The 17,213-nt window shown below is 39.1% G+C and overlaps 1 protein-coding gene across 10 annotated transcripts in view; it reads right to left on the minus strand.

Moving 5' to 3' along the window:
* dysf (dysferlin, limb girdle muscular dystrophy 2B (autosomal recessive)) overlaps positions 1-17,213 on the minus strand; it is a 102,754-nt gene that overhangs the window by 22,750 nt on the left and 62,791 nt on the right. For 6 of the 10 annotated variants that reach the window (XM_019354595.2, XM_019354593.2, XM_019354591.2 and 3 more), the window contains 4 exons: positions 11,417-11,515; positions 2,460-2,588; positions 2,052-2,207; positions 1,779-1,870 (listed from right to left, as the gene is read on the minus strand). In XM_019354595.2, coding sequence (XP_019210140.1) covers positions 1,779-1,870; positions 2,052-2,207; positions 2,460-2,588; positions 11,417-11,515 — 476 coding nt within the window. Of the gene's footprint in view, positions 1-1,778; positions 1,871-2,051; positions 2,208-2,459; positions 2,589-11,416; positions 11,516-13,707; positions 13,720-17,213 lie in introns of all 10 variants that reach the window. The other 4 variants (XM_019354590.2, XM_025904449.1, XM_019354588.2 and 1 more) reach the window with 1 other exon arrangement.

Genomic DNA, 17,213 nt, shown 5'->3' on the forward strand with positions numbered 1-17,213 from the left:
CAGGAAAACACACATAAGGGCGAAGGACACAAAACAGAGTAACAAGCATACGAAAGAGTGACATAGAGTGAATTCAGTATGTGTGCTAATGGAAATAATTCTGAGTCATGTATTTAGGCTGGATCATCGTCATCATGTAAGACATTCAATTTGAATACATTTGAACAATTCAGGAAAAGCTGCACTGAAGCTGCCCTGATTTCAGTTTCCAGTGCATTAAGATTCATGTAGCAGGCATATAAAAAGATTTCTTTAAAAAAAAAAATCAGAACAGCAGCATGGTGGTTAGCTGCACAATGAAGAAGGTCCTGAGTTATTTGGCTGGGTCCTTTCTGTGATGAGTTTGCAGAGCTGTCCCTGTGTCTGCCTGGTTTCTCTGGGTACTCTGGCTTTCTCACACTGTCCAAAGACATGCACTTAGTGGGGCTAGGTTAAATGGTTATTCTACATTGCCCATAGGTTTGAATGGTTGTGGGTCTGTATTAGAACTGGGTCAGACTGGCGACCTGTCCAGTGTGTACCCCGCCTCTCGCCCTTTTTGTAGTTGGGATAGGAGCCAGCCTTTATGCAGCAATCACCAGAGCTGGATTACCAACTAAGCAAAGAGGCCACCTGCTGATGATATCTCATATTCAGCTGGTTTTGTTAGTCTTTTTTCAAATAACTTTTAATTATGCTTATGTATACGACGGTTGAAGTTTATATTAAACATGGCAAATGAGCAAAGGTTCAAATAATAAATTCTGTATATGTATAAGTAATCCCTGTGAGCACAAAGCTCAGGTTTCAGGCAGTTTTTTCCTGGTCTTAGGCTCTGTATGGTGTCAGAGTGGATGTAGTCATTAGAGGGAAAGTGCTCTGTCTGTGAGCACAGTAGCCCCACCCAAACCTTCAGTTTGTAAAGGACATCCAATCACAGGAAAGTTAGCTTAACGAGGAGGTGGCCTTAAAAGGAAGGGCAGTAAAACACCTAGAGGTAAACAGACAGAGGAACAAGTCCTAATATAAGATTAACAAATATTTGAAGTTTGCAAAGCGACTCTAGTAGAGCTCAAGAATAAACATGTGGATGTGGAAATGAGCGTAATCGGTCACCGGAGTGCTGAATATAAACAAATGCAAACTTTAACTACACTTCAGTTTAGTTAAAGAATAACATTTAAAAGTTAGTTTTTGTACTGCATCCTCAATTATTATTATTTTTGTCCAAACTAGGAATTATCCGGGACATACAACCTTCATCCCTCTACACATACACAAAGAATTGTGCCACAGTTAGATACAGGCTGATTACACATCCTCTTAACTTGGGGACAGATTGGGACCTTTATACATGATATGTGACAACAGTGCAACATGTGTACACTTCATCCTACCCCTTTTTGTGTAAATTGTGTAGTAAATACAGTTTCTCATGGTAAATTTTCTGTTCTGTATTTTTATTTTTTAAATTTTATTGATATTAAGATGTTTGATATAAAACAATTAATCAGTTAACACGAATACATGGATAGGTATTCAGCTCCCTGTGAACCATTGTGGTTTCTGGCACTGAAAATGTAAAGTGATATGAAATATGTGCAGGAGTGTGCTGGTTTACATGGAATAACAGAGGTTAGAGGAGTGAAGTTTAAGACCTCCAGACCAGACTTTCTGAAAGTCTGTGGATCGCCTCCGAGTCGGCAAGATCGGGGAAGTCCAGAGTTTTGGTTTTAAGCACAGATAGACAGACAGAGGGGGGAGAGAGGGACAGAGCAAAGGGGCATTAGTGTACGTACTTTCCAAAGACTGGGTCCAGTGTGCAGGGGATGTAGTTTTCATGATCGTTGACAGACTTTTTCCCCAGCGTGATCTTCACATACGGGTCACACTGAAAACAACAAGCTTTCTGTTAACTCATGTGATCTTCCATTTACTTGGTATCATTTATACCCTCCTTGGTACAAATCCTTTCCTTAACCATTAATGAGTATCCTAACCATGAGTACCTAATTCTGGTTACATTTTCTAGCCATCCTCTTCTACATTTCTCTCCCGTTATCCCCTTATACCTTCCCGTTGGGGTCTTTGGGCTGGAGTCCATGAGCCTGGATGATGTAGACTCGGACCAAGCACTCCTCGATGCCGTTGGGAGGCAGCTTTCTGAACTGCCTTGGGGGAACAGGGGCACCGGGGTCATCCGGCAGTGGGTAGATCTTAAACATGCCCTGGTTCATAAGGGAGAGGGGTGGGGGATTGTGAGTTAAAGAAGTAGATGTCAAGCGGGGTAAAGGAAGCTTTTAAATTCATAAGTACCGACAAAGATGAATGACTCAAGATAAGCTCTGAGCATAATTTAGCATGTGATATGTTCGTGATACGTAACTTCACATCAGACTGCAACAACTTGCAATGTGGCGACTAGAAGAAAATGACAAGTAGCGAGACTCGACCGAACAACTTTTAAACTTTGCATTTACCTTGAACTCTCCAACCACTGAAGGATCTTCTCCTTCATCTTGAGTCTTTCCTCTGTACAGTTTGAATGTTTGGCAGAAATCAGAGAGTCCTTTAAAATCCTCGACCTTCTCCAGCTCCCGGTCATACACCTGAGGAGGAAGAGCAGAGCGAGATAGGAGTTTATTTAGCCCTAAAACAGGTCTATTTTAATAGCTGACTCACAAATTACAAATAGATACGTTTGGGGCAAAAAAAGAGAAAGAGGAAAAGCAGAATAAGGAGGTAGGAGTAAAAAAAAGAGTGTGTAAAAGAGGGGCAGAGATGGATGAAAGTCCACAGCGCAACAAGATGTGGAGATGACAAAATGAAAGACACAAAGACACATTTTAAATTACAGAAGACTCAGAAAGGAATAAAAGGAAGAGACGCTTGGGGTATGGAAGGAGGAGGTCACGTCATATGCTTACTATTTAGAGAAGTGAACATGAAAAAATCAGAGCCAATGAAAATTAGTGACAAAGGTGACTAGACAAAGAGAAAGAAGAAGAGGGGCTGTGAATGTAAATGCAGAGAATGAGAAAGAAAATGCTTTTGGATCTGTCGCAATCAACATGTTTAAAATTTCAAATAATGAGGTCAGAGTATGTAAAAGTACTCCCCATGAGCCAAAAGCTCAGCCTTCAGACTGAGGTTTTCCAAGTCTTGGATCTGCATGATGTCATAGAGAGGGGATATCCCCAAGGCCTCAATTATACTCTGTTGCAGACAAGGACACAGGCAGTTGGAGGCACCACGGCTGAGTAATCATTCCTGTTATACTTCACTGAAGTCCACTGCCTCGGATGCATGCAGATGCATGCAACGCAAAGTGTCCACAGAGGAGACCACCTGATGTTCAAGCCTTTTACGAGGGGCAGCCAATCACAATAAAGTTGGTCAAAATGGGGGAGAAACCAAACATGGATGAATTGAGGCCCAGTAAAAGATACACAAGGATTATTTTTAGCTGTGAATCATGCAAAGCTAAAGAGCCCATCAATATATAAGAATAACAGTGGCATTTACATCTAATTCATGTTCGGTTTTTAAGATATTATCAAGTTTATCAAGTTTTTTTTTCACATTAGATACACATGTGAGAATTCAATGGGTCCAAAGCACAAATAGATTCACTAACTCAGTCAAATTCATTGACTTTCTTCAGCTTATCAAGTTCTGGAAAGTCACAATCTAGTATGTGAAAGAGGCAGCCAATTGAAATCTCATATTTGTCACCAGCTACAGGTTGTGACACCAGTCACTTTTGTGTTTGCCATTTTGGATCTGTAACAATTATGATGAAAAAGTAGGATAGACCGAAATGAGCCCCAGTCACACAGGCACAGAGACTGATCTGTGACCATCTGGCAACCATCTGTGAGGGAAAAACACATATTCCCCAACCAGTTGCGAGCGGCTGTTGGATGTTAATGGGATTTGCTGGTGAAATGCTTACTAAAATCTCCACTTACGCAGTCCAACAGACCAGCCAGTGACCCCCTGATAACAACCTGTTGCTGGGGGAACATGTGCACTCTCAAATCTCATTATTGTAAGATTGTTGTTAAACAAAAGGCTGTTGTTTCTTTATTGCAATTTTTTTTTAAGTTATGCAGAAACTAAGACAGTGGTCTTGCAAGCACTTTTTCAAAATGAACTGAAAGAGGGAGGAGAAAGGTTGTGAAAGCAATGAGATGCTTTCCATTTACTTTGTTATTAAACTGGGAAGGGGAGGAAAGAGGATTGTTAGGAAATGGGGAGAAACAAGGGGGTTGTGTTGGATGAAATGAAGGGTGTACGGTTAATGTGAAAGGAGAGGGGTGAAAGAGTTGGAAAAGCAGGAATGGGGGCAGGAACTGTGGAAACATACCGACGACGGGGGTGATGTAAATGAATGAAAGGTCTGGAAACAGCGATTCATGTCAGTACTTCAACACCAAACCCAAAAGGGCAAGGCAGAGCGTGGAGAAAAAGGCTCTGGCAAAGCATATACAGTTAATAATGTATAGGATACACACAGGTACTAAACAGACATGATTTAATCATACCATGATTTAATCAATCAGTTATAGAAAATGTACTAAAAACTTGTGTTTTTGATAGCAGCTTGATATAAAGTTTAGCTAAATTAACCTTACATGAAAACGAAAGACAGAAAATAGCAAACCTTTCTCGATCAAAATGTTAAAGGTCAGCTTCTCAAATTCACCAGTTAACAGTTTGTATTTTATTTTTCTTTCTTTTAAAAATAACAATTTGAACTTTTACTGACATCTACCATAAAGCAGAGACTCAAAAAAGCCATTGGTTCTGACTAAGAAATAGCGGTCTTGTTCTCAAAAGAGAAAGACAAGTTGGGAAATGCACCCAATACCAAGGGAGATGGAAGGCGGTGGGAAAGGAGACGCCAAGAGACAGACGAAGTCATAACAAGGGTGGTAACAGCGGTGTCTTTGTGACAGAAGCAAAACTAACCAGTTCTGCTGTCTGTTGCAGGGCAGAAGCAAAGATGTGAGTTGACTGGTGAGAGTGTGGAAGCAGAGGAGTAAGCCCAAGGCTTGAGAGAACATCACTGTGTGGATTGAAAAGGACAGTACAAAGAAGGTAAAGCGGAAAAATAAAAGAGATGAGGTAAAGGCTGATGTAAGACAACAAGAAAGTTAAAAAAAAATGCAGCGCACCCACTAGAAACCACAGTGGCAATCACAGCTCTTGTTCCTGAATCTCACCAGTCAAAGCTGTTTTATGACTTGGTTTACCAAATTGTTTAAATCATGAATAGTTTTTTTTAAAATTGCTAACATCACTGTAGTGCTAGCTAACTTTTAGAGTGTTACACGCTATGCACTAGCATTAGCCTGTATTAACTTTAGGTATATTAACTAAGGTCATTGTACACAAGGAGATAAACCACGTATCACGTGTCCTGCATAAAAATCAGATGCGACAAAAGTGTGGAGTCAGAAAAGTAGAGGACAGAAAACTGAACTTAGTGAAATAACACAAAATACTTCACTCTACTCTTGCTCATGTTTGGATGCTTGATTAGGACTTGGTGTCACATGTAAATGCAATGATAACCCTTTAGTGTCATTTGTTTGCATGTGTCAGACCAGAGCATTAACCACTGTCTTGACTGTACCATGCCTCCTGCCTTTTTAAGTTTACTGCAAAGATGTCTGCGTTGCTTTGCCATCACAACTGAAACTGGAGCTAATAAATTTTACAAAATGGTAGGAAACACAAAATACATGCAACTGCACACAGATTATTACAGTTGTAAAATAGCATATGGAGAAATATTAGCTTTGATATTAGCATAGCGTGTAAGCTAGCATTATCTTTGTGCTAATCATTGCGTGTTGACAGAGCATATTGCTATCATGTCTATCTAACACAGCCTTTGTCTGCATCATGTTTAAACCATGTATTTAGCCCGATAATATAAAGTAAGTTTTATGTGAACTTTTTGGTGTTTTCAAACTTTTGCTCTTATTCAAACACTGTTGCAGCTGAAGCGTCATAGTGGCAAAGCCAAAGTACACTTTGTCTGACAGCAAACCCATGCATTTAGCTGTACTTCAAAATTATCATCAAAATGAATCTGATTTAAATGATTTTGAATGTCACATGGTAATTGGTGACAGACAGGCTGGTCTGAGTATTTCAGAAACTGCTGATCTACTAGGATGACCAAATGGAGAGTGGTCAGGAAAAAGAAAAAATATGCAGTGAGCGACACTTCTAGAGGTGAAAATGCCTCATGGATACCAGAGGTCAGAGAAGAAAAGCTAGACTGCTTTGAGCTGTAACACATATAATCACCTGTTCTTTTTTTTTCTATTTTGCAAATTAAGATTTGCAAAATAGTATCTCTTAATGCGCAAGAAGATTGGCTACAGTAGCAGAAGACCATACCGAGTGTCACTTATGTTAGCTAAGAACAGGAAACGGAAGCTACAATTCACAAAAACTTCTATTGTCATAACTGGACACTAGATGATTGGTAGGACATTGTCTGGTCTGAGGAGTCTCATACAATACGATGATATATTAAAAAAATGAAAAAAAAAATGGTCTTTCTTAATTTTGACTTTTTTATAGTGATAGCGGGGAACTGGCCACACTGAAGTTCAATCCAATTCCATGTTTTTTATATAGTACCAAATCACAACAACAGCTGGCTCAAGGCGCTTTATATTGTAAGGTAAAGACCCTACAATAATACATGCGGTGAACATTTTCATTCATTCTGATGAAGGAAATTTTTGTGGTATTTACTTATTCTCTAGGGGATTGCATTACTCTTCCAGACAAATTATTTTATATTAGATTTGTTTGTTTTTTTACCAAAGTCTGTCTTTTGCCTTGTTCTCAAATATTTAGCCATTTTGGAAGGTCATTTTCTTGTCCACCTTCATATGAGCGGCACACCAGTGTGCTAAATTGGTGATGTAACCGAAAAAGTTTTTGCAGCAGCGGGAGGAGATGGAAACAGAAACAGAAAGGTGACAAAATGAGTGGTGCACAAAGCCAAGGCTGAGAAGAAAAGTAAGCAAATTTTCCTGAGGTCAGAGCAAGGGCTGGAAACTGTGTCTCTGCTGACAGTTGCTACCCAAAGACAGTGAAAGGTCAGAGGAAATCAGAAAAAGTGGTTGAAAAAGGTTGGAAACAGCAGCTAATATCCCTGTGACAGTAGCAGATCTCAGTAAAGGACTTGTCAAAGAAATAAAGGAAACGGGGTGGGAGAAAAGAGGAGGGGGGAGTAAATCAAAAGGAGGTGTTGGCACTGAGCTGGTCGGTGAAAGGGTGAGAGTGAGGCAAAGTGACGATGGAATCAGTGGCTCACTGGTCATTTCACTAGTTTCCATCCAACTGTCAACTGAATTTTGAGCAAAGTTTTGAAATGTCGCAAAAACTCAGAGGTGACTTAGATGTCTGTCCATCGGCCAGGGTGAAACCATTTAATAGGCACCTGACTGAAAAAAATACAACCACTAGAAAAATGGAAAGAGTCTTTCAAGGGTCAATGACTGTTGGGCAAGATGTTATTGTTCTCTATTGTGCCATTTAGTTTGAGCTCTACTTTAATGGCTTAATATAAAGAAAGAGGCAAAGAAATATTCTTTTACATTACAGCATATATAGCGTGGCTTTTGTGGAAAATCTCTGGTTGTTAAAACCTATTTTTAAATGTTTTTTCATTAGATTCATGACCAAATGTGTTCATTAATGCTTCCACAATTTGCTGTGTGATTTAATAAGATTAATAAATACATTTAAAAGCCTATTAATTACTAATATTTATGTTTTAAGTCCTTAGTTTTGACTTTGTACAACATGTATGTCAGGGTACATGCAGAAAACCTGTTGTTATTGCTGTGACGATGTGAAAGGGCTTTCAAGGGAGAGGTTAGAGCTCTAATTAAAGAGTAATAAAAAAAGGCCACATTCTGACATGATTAGTCATTTGTTTGGGAATCAGACAAGAAGACTGACGTGTGCTTTGAATCCCGGTGGAAGGAAAGGTCGCCGTTTGGGCCAAGAGAAACGGGATAAGGGTTGAACAGAGCGTGGGCGATCGAGGGTTGCTCCTGGGATGGCGGCAGACTCTTAAAGAACCAGACTACAGACAGACATTGACGACGGCTCATTTCGGACTCGCCAACATCAGAGCATGGCCTTTTCCCTGAATCTCTCCCACTGTGGTGCTCCCAAAGCAAATTCAACATGGATGAGTCATGGATGAAGAAGTTAGGGAAACGGACAGAATGTCACGATGCCGAGACTTTTGATGATGGAGCATGAGAAGAGAGGGGGAGGAGGGGAATGACAGACTGACAGAGGGAACTGGCATTAGGGCAGATACATGATTTAAATGGTGAAGTTTAGGGCAATAAACGGGTTTTAAGAACAAGGAACAAAGGCTAAAGGCTTTTTCACGTTTTTTTATTACTTTCTCAATTTTTTATTCTGTCTGCTACTGTTACCTTTACTCTGTTATACTCTCAGAAATAAGGGTATGGTAAAAGTCCATTTCTGTCCATACAAGTCCAAGCTACATGAATTACACATCAATTAAGCTCCAAGCTAACTATAAGCACATTTGGGAAAGCCAGTGTCCCCAGATAGAAATGGTGTAGTCTTTCACTTTCATATCTCAAGATGCAATATTTTATTGTTCTGTTTATTTTGGGTAAATTAAAATTACATACGCATACACTGAAAAAGGACACTGGCCATCGCTTGGATTTATATAAGCATCTTAGGTGTATTTAACACAATTGCTTTATGTTTTAAAGTTAAGTGTTAATTTAATTCAATTGTTCAAGTTGCTGCCAAAGCAAAACATCTGTGTGCAATACGTAATTACAAATTATGTAATTCCAACATGTTCTTTTTTTCTGTGATATATTCCTTTGCTTCCACTGTGTTGAGCTGATATACAGTGGCTAACAAATTTATTAAACCACCACCCAATGTAAGGTTTATGACAGAGCTGCCCTAAACAGTACTGATAATTAAAATAAATAGATTTAAAAAAGTTTCTATAGTAAATAATCCACCAGTATACACATGCTCTTTCATCAAAATTATATTGTTAATAATGCACATCAATATTTTTTGATTAAAATACCCAAGTGCAGTTATTTACTTGCATTTCTGAAGAGAAAATAGTTTTAGTGGTTGAATGTTAAGCTTCTCAGAGAAGTCTAGTGTGCTAGCTCACATTTGGATATAAAAACATGAATTGTTATTTTCTTAATAAATAATATCAGGTTTTGGCAGATTTCAAACAAATGATGTTATATTGTTTTTAAAAACATATAATTAGGCAATCTAATAAATTTGTTGCTTTGTAAGAAGAAAGGTCCACTTTTGTGCATTTACATTAAAGTTCGCGGTATATGTCTGGAAGACACAAAGTGCAAAGTAAATATCAAGGGTCTAAAGTATAATGGTGGTTCATTAAGAGGTACTTTCCCAGTGCCAAAAGACGGTTCCCCTAAAGATAAACAAAAGTCTATTTATGTAGTGACAGTGTACATGCACATTGATGGAGATGTTAAATAAGCATTTTGGAAGATACAGTCAGATTACCAGTGAATAAAACTGCCCCCCCCCCTTCCCACAATGCACGTCAGGGTTATTTTTTTGACAAAAGTGTCAACAGAAGAAATTAAAAAAACAAAACAATGTACAACAGTTTTCTAATTATTATGTGACTCACAATACTAATGAAAAAGAATAAAAACACAATAAATACTATGTAAATCAAATAGGTAAACTTGTAATTGAACAGGATCTTTATTTTTTGTCTGAAACTACACAAATAATAGCTGGAAATCTTTCAGCTCAAAGCTGATAATTAGCTTTAGCATCTATTAATCTTTTATTTATGAAGGCCAGGAAAACACACAATATACAATAAGTAAACTTTGTGAAATGTGAGTTAACATATGCCTTAACAGGGAAAAATGGGGAGAGTGTTCATAAATTTCATACTATTACAGAAATGCATAGATATCACAAGAATTTACCTATTTCCCCAAATAGTAATAGTACGTAGTGCAGTTTTACAAGATGCACATGTCGCATAAAATGATGTACTTATGAAAGCAGCCCCAAGAGCGCAAAGACAATTAAACAATGAAACAATTACATTTTTTAATTTTTCATGTTCCTTGGTTCTTTTTTTAGTATTTGACTTTTGGTTACCTCCTGTTATTTACTTATTTATTGTTTTACTTTTTAACATTGAAGGTTAGTTTTCTTTGATAGTTTGAATTACAGGCTTGCCTGTTGCTTCATATTCAGTCTGCAGTGTCCTGTATTTGGATCATCTCTCTTACCCATATGGAAAAATGTTGTATTCCATAGTTTTTCATAGGTGATAAATGGCCTGTACTTCACATTAACCCTTTACATTAACCTACCAACTGAGCCACAGCTGCGCAAAAGCTACAGGTGTGTTGTTGCACTGATGCATTGACCAAGCAGAGGTTCAAAAAAAGTTTAAACTCTGTGACAGCAGGTGTATACAAAAATTATTCAGGTAAGTGCAACTATAATTTTACTGATTTAGCTGTATCCAAAACATGATTTGCTTAGTGCTCCGGTGGGATGAGCCAAACACACTTAACATGCTGGCACACTGAGTCATAGGTGAAACCATAACCTTGTGCAATGTTTTATCAGATTTGGTAGAGTTCTGCAGACCAATGGCTCATCGAATTTATTTACAGACATTTGCTTCAAAATAACTTCAGATATGTGTTGAGCAACCCATGTTTCTGCAGGTAGGTTATATGCTGCTTATGCTAATATACCTTTTAGGAACAAAGACAAGGCACTTCGCTCATCATCCTCCTAACACAAACCCCATTTAAACTAAACTTAGTACTAAACCAATGCTATCTTACAAGTTGTTAGATTATTGCTGTTGGTTCATGCTCCACACAGCTGGAACTGTCAAGCTTTACATTTTGTCAAATGTGAGTCAGAATAATCTAATGCCATTTCAGATTCATTAACTAATTAAGCAGCCTTCCACAACTGTCCCATTTTCTCTTGTAGTCCTTTAGGAAAATGAATTATCCACCCCTGGGTGTGAAGAGGTTAAATAAGGGGCAGGTAGTTAATTTTCTCACAGGCCAGATGGAAAAAGTAGGGCTGCTGTAAAGGCCTGGACCAGTAAAAGATGGATACAATTAATGCTTTACATTAACTTACCACTTGAGCCACAGCTGCCTAAATAATGTAGCCGATGATTGTATGTTCGAATACATGAATTCCCACATCATAGTAGACAAACTTAATAAGAATCTTGTATCTAGTTGTTACATTATATGTATTATTTGCAAGCTTCATTTGAAAGATATATACATTTAGTTAAAAAAACATTTATTTCCTACAAGCACTTAACACACATCCTTACCTTGAGAGTGTCAAAGCCTTCCTCCAGATAAGTTGCACACTTGTTTTTCTCTCCAGTCGATGCATAGAACTTACTCCACCAGTCCATAATCTCTTCTCCCTGTTGGTCACACAATCAGATGTCAGAGTTTGGAAGGTTGAATAGGAGGTGCTGAATATAAATAAGGCTGTGTTGTTCGGTAAAACCCAAATGATACTTTTGAATCATTCAGGTTTGCTCTGTATGCAGTCTTATGACTTGCGTAATATTATTTAAAAAAATATTTGTGTTGGTTTGACTTTATGTTTGCTTTACTTTCTTGCTGCTTCATTTACCTTATGAGTCAAACTAAGAATAAATAAATAAATACTTCAAAGGTCATTTCCTATCCCACCAAATTGTCTGTGGCTACTGAAAGTGATTTTTGCATCGTTTATGGGCTGTGTTTGTTTGATATCTGAACTTCTTCAGAAGAACCTTTGACCTTTCAAACCTGTTCAAAGCCCTCCAGTGACTGCTATTTGACTTTGTAGAGCACTGCAGCGCTTTTCATGATTTTTCCAATGATCGCATGGCAACATCGAGTTAGCCAAGTCACGTCAACACAAGTAAAAATTGTCTCTGGTGACTCCATGGCATTAAGGTCATGGTATATGGGCGTTCTGAGGCAATGGAAACGGGCAACACTGGGATGGGAACTGGCACAAAGTGGACAAAAATCAACATGGACATAAGAAGAACCGAGTTATGCCAAAAGAGTCCAAAAATGTATATTTATTCATGAAGAAATGAATTAATCTGCTGCCTTGCTCCAAGCTCTTTTTCACCACTTCTCTCTATTACCTAGTAATATTCTTCAGGAACAAAAATACTTGGCGCTTTCATTGTCTTTTCTGGGCGTTTTATGCTGATCAGATGAGGCCAGATGGGGTGAAAATGTTATCTACCTTCCCGAAAACACAACAAACTGACTGAGGCTGGACTGACGTTATCTACTGAGAGACTGGCTGGTGTAGTTCATGTCGTTAAGAGAGTATGAAAGAGGTCAGACTAAGAGGAATCCAAGTTTGTAATTTGTGTGCAACCCGAAATTTAACATACCCTTCTTAAATTTAATGCCATTTAAAGTTCTGACAAAAAAAAAAAAACCCAACTATAATCTAAAAAAAAAAAATAAAAATCAGCATTTAAGTTTTATAGTGTTAGAAGCAAAATGTCTTTTAATTTGTTTTCTCCAAACTCATTACTTGTCAATCTCTGGAAAACATTGATTGCTTTGATTTTATTGTTTCCTAAGTATTTCTTTCTTCTTTGGAGCCAATCTGCACCTAAAACCGGGACTATTGCGTAGGGCTGCACCAATAACAAAGAGGTCAAATTAATATTGAGCAAAACTGACTTCAGTTTATTGGTGTGGTCCTCCACAACAGTCCCTGGGTCTACACGAGGTGAGAAACTGGGACAGTTGTGAAGAACCGCAACAGTAAGTTTATAAAGAAATAAAATTAATACTGAGTAATATTGAGCTCATCCTATTGATGCGGCACTCCACATTAGTCCCACTTTATAAAGATAGAAAGTTAATACTAAGCAGAATTGAGTTGATGAACTATATTAAGCTGATCTCACTTTTGCTTAATATACATTTTTAAGCTTATTGGTGTGGCCCTCCACAACAGTCCCAGTTTCTCATGTAGCCTGTTGGGAAAATTAATTTTCCACCCTGAGTTAACAGATGGGGCAAATGCATGCAAGTGGAAAAGTTACCAAAATGAGATGCATTTACACATACTGCACTGCCAACATAATTTCACGCCAAATGGGTGTCAGATACTGCAGCTCCATCTTGATGCACAAGGGTTTTGGGTGCAGTTGGGTATATAGTTTTCCTTTTAAAATGTCCACATTAAAAGTTTTTTAAGTGCAATAAATCACAGTGTTGTATTTCGTGCTTTGTTTCACCTAATTTTAATTTTTGCTGTTTGCTGTTAGTTTGGCTTACAAAAGCTACTCGGTTGGGTTTGGGAAAAGATTGTGTTTTGGTCTGACAAAATTAATCCTGCAGCTAAAAAAAAAAAAAAAAAGCCTACCAATTTAAATGTGACACCAAAAGGCCCTTACAATCATCAATAACCTGTTGCATCATGGCACAGATGCCAAAAGAACAGCAGCATCTGACGCTGGGGGATTATAATGTACTGGTAGTGCATAATGTGTGAAAGGTTTCAGTGGTTTTGGCAAAACTACATCATCTCACACCCTTGGAATGGCATCCTATACTTTTTTATAAGTCGGTGCGCTCCAAAACTTACCCACTGTAACATCTAGTGTCAGCGTTAACAACAAAAGACAGGTCAGAGAGAAATTAAATTTCATCGTAGACTGCACGATCACTCAGTGCAGACACACAAATGCTGACAGAATGTAACCACGCATTAAAGTAGAGGGATTAAACACATTTTAAGGAGCTTTTCAACACATTTCTTAATACTTATTCTCATAACACATTAGGGGTTTCAATCCAAAATGAAACATACACCATTATACAAAAAAAAGCAGAAGAAGAAGAAATAAATCCCTCTATTACAAAATGACTGCTGGCATTAAAGCAAAGGCTGTTAAAGCCTTACTATTACAGCTATGAGTCATCCTGCGCTCACAATGTCGTTCTGTTTTGGAGGGTAAAATATATATCTTTGTTTTTGAAATCTTGACTGATGGCTTTTTGAGGTTTGGATTCATTTTGATTTATACGATGTGATTTTTGGGGAAATATGTGACATCTCTGAAAGAAACCCTGTTTCATGTGTTTTATCAAGACTTCCATTTTCTCAAGCGTGAAGCGGCCTCATCCATCAAATTTACTAAAAGTCTGCTCACATTGGCAACGCCGACCGCAGAGCTCCTTAAAAGCTCATTTTTGATTATTTTCTCACAGAAGCGAAAAGTCTGTCCATCTCACTGTGTGTGTGTGTGTGTGTGATGGCAAGCCGCTGGCCCTGACGCAACAAGGAAACAGCGACCACAAAAATGGAGAATACAGCGGGGACAGATCAACCTACAGTGTGTATCTTCACACACATACAAAAACACACATTTCATCCCCGCCCTGCAACCTTCAACCCTCTGAGGAACACTCCAGAAACACACTTGTGACGCATGCGCCACTTTTTCCTTTGTGTGTGTGTGTGTGTGTATGTAAAGGCATAAATGTGAACAAAAGTGCTCTTATGGCACTGGGTTTGTGTGGAATCCCCTTTCTCCTACTTCCCACAAACTCTGAGACAGAAACACACACATGCACGAAGGAGAAGTAGGGGGACTATGGAATTCCTAATTTTTCCAAAGTGGCAGCATGGCATGGAAAAGGTCAGCACGTGGCGTTTAACTAGGACATGACACACACACATGCACGGTGCCCTGTGTCTGAGGCGTGAAGTGTCTGCTGTGTGTTTATGTGCCCTCTGTGTGCTGCTGGTGCCAAGCATTGATGACCAGGGCGCCAGAAAGTGTGTGTGTAGCTGGGTGTGTGTCCGGGTGTGTTCACTCAAGTCCACGACTCCTGATTCAGACAGATTAAGGCCGCCGGTGGAGTGTTCCAGACTGTGTATTAAGTATACACTCTGGAGATCGAACACACACACACACACACACACACACACACACACACACACACACACACACACACAGAGAGAGAGCCTGTAGTGGTCTGGTCAGGGTGTCGGTGTGGTTTGCAGCCTATCATTATGCCCTGCGGGGAAAGCCAGCCTAACCAAACCAGACTGGCACTGCCAAGAACTCTATGAGCAGAGCGACTGCATTTACATAAGAGTTCATAAGAGCGCCGAGCTGCTTCATAAAAGCTTTTTTGTGGGGGAACCCCATCCACAACGGAGTCAGAGGTCACAGGTGGGGCTGGAAGAGGCCACCTTTAAAGTTCACACACATAAAGAGCCAAATCTGACAGAGCGTTCAGGAGCTTTTTGTTGCCTTGTAATGTCAAAAACATACACATTTATCACGAGGAAGCTGCTCTCTAACAAGAAAAGAAAAGTGTTTTTAGATGAATTATAATCTGTGATAAGTTCCAGCATGCCAAAGTTCCAACAGCATGAATTGTGACCTTACATAATGGACAACATCAGGAGCCTCCCAAAAAGCTGCAATTCACCCAGTGAATCATCTGTGGAGGTTACTCTGTGGAACCGTAGACTGTGAATAAAAGATGGACTTTGCCACCATGACATCATTGGTTGGTTTGCCTAAATGTTAGCATTTTGGCCACCACAAGGCTGCTACTTTTAGAGCCAGAACTGAGCATATTTGGACACAAGGGTGGAGGTCTAAAGGATCTGCTAACACTAACAAGCTCAGTTAGCAAGAACGTATTGCACCAAATACATGCTAATTAGTCCTGAGAAACACAAATGTAAGTAACTAAAACTTTACTGTAGTACACATTTCTTGGACAACTAGTACATGTGTGTTTGATGAACTTGCACAGTTCATGAAAGCAGTTTTCTTGGAGTAGCTAATAACTTAGCGATGACAGACGATGACCTTCACAGACTAATTAAGCTTAGTTTTTCAGCTATAGATGTTGCTGCTTGGTTGGATATGTTGGCTCACTTTGGTGGTGTGCAGCATACCCGGGAAGCAGTGCAGTGTCCTCTAATTTTGTGCCAAAAATCTATGGTCCATTTCAACCAGTCCGGCAACACTGACTTCAAAGCACCCGAATCAAAAACTTTTCCTACCCAAAGATCGGTTGCTCAGGGGAGAATTTTCTGAAGCAGCAAGCCATTCTGCCAAAAACTCAAATTTTCTTTGACCTCATTCCATACCTCCAAAATAAACTGGTCAGTGTGAAGAAAGTGGAAAAACTATGTTGGCTTCTTAGGCACAACTGTTTGCATGTATTTGTCATTTGCTCCACTGCGGTTTCAAGGCAGAACAGCAAACCTCAAGTAAAAATCTGTGGCATTTGCACATAAATAAATGTCTTCTTTGCTATCATTGATTGATATTACACAGGGCTGACTCAATCTACAGCATGTCCAGTTCCTGAAAGCTTTTTTCATATGCTGTTCTAAACTCCGACTAGCCCATTTCTCTAAAAGTCAATCTGATATGCAGAAAACAATTTGCACTCAAATTCTCCCCAATTTAAAAGAACCTCAGAAGCCTCAAAAAGCGACACAGGTTTTGAAAATTACAAACTTTCTTGCATTTGTAGTCCTCCGGTAATCTGAGTTCTACTGACTGATTGAGCAGGCTGTGGCTGTTAGTAAACAGTCCATGCTATATGTAACACCAAAGACAATTGGGAATCGTATATGGAGGACTAGCAAACATTAACTGACAGAATAGGAAGTCATGGACACTGACTTAGCTCACTGGGTTGAGAAGGTAACACATATAGGCCTGGCTTTGAATCTGCCCTGAGGCCAGTAACTGTGCGTCTTACCCCTGATCTTTCTCCTGGCTTTCCTGGTATTTCTCCACTGTCCTGTTAAATAAAGGTTAACAAGTCTTAAAAAAAGAATAGATAGCCTTAGCCCTAATGCCCCGACTACCTAAATGTTGACTGTTGGCCTCAGATGCCAAGTCTGATAGGCTTTCTATAATGAGGGAAGCATCTGTGTCTGCATCTTTAGCTGCTAAATCTTCCGCTATGGTCACCAGCTACAGTAAATAATGTCCTTCTACTGTCAACGAGATGTTGGGTGAATCAGGCTTTTCACAGCAGCTTTTTGAAAGTCTGTCTGATATTTGAAAGTTCAACACTAACTTGCGACTAATGATGGACTTAAAAGTA

The sequence above is a fragment of the Oreochromis niloticus genome, linkage group LG3 (genome assembly GCF_001858045.2).
Source record: "Oreochromis niloticus isolate F11D_XX linkage group LG3, O_niloticus_UMD_NMBU, whole genome shotgun sequence".
NCBI lineage: Eukaryota > Metazoa > Chordata > Actinopteri > Cichliformes > Cichlidae > Oreochromis > Oreochromis niloticus.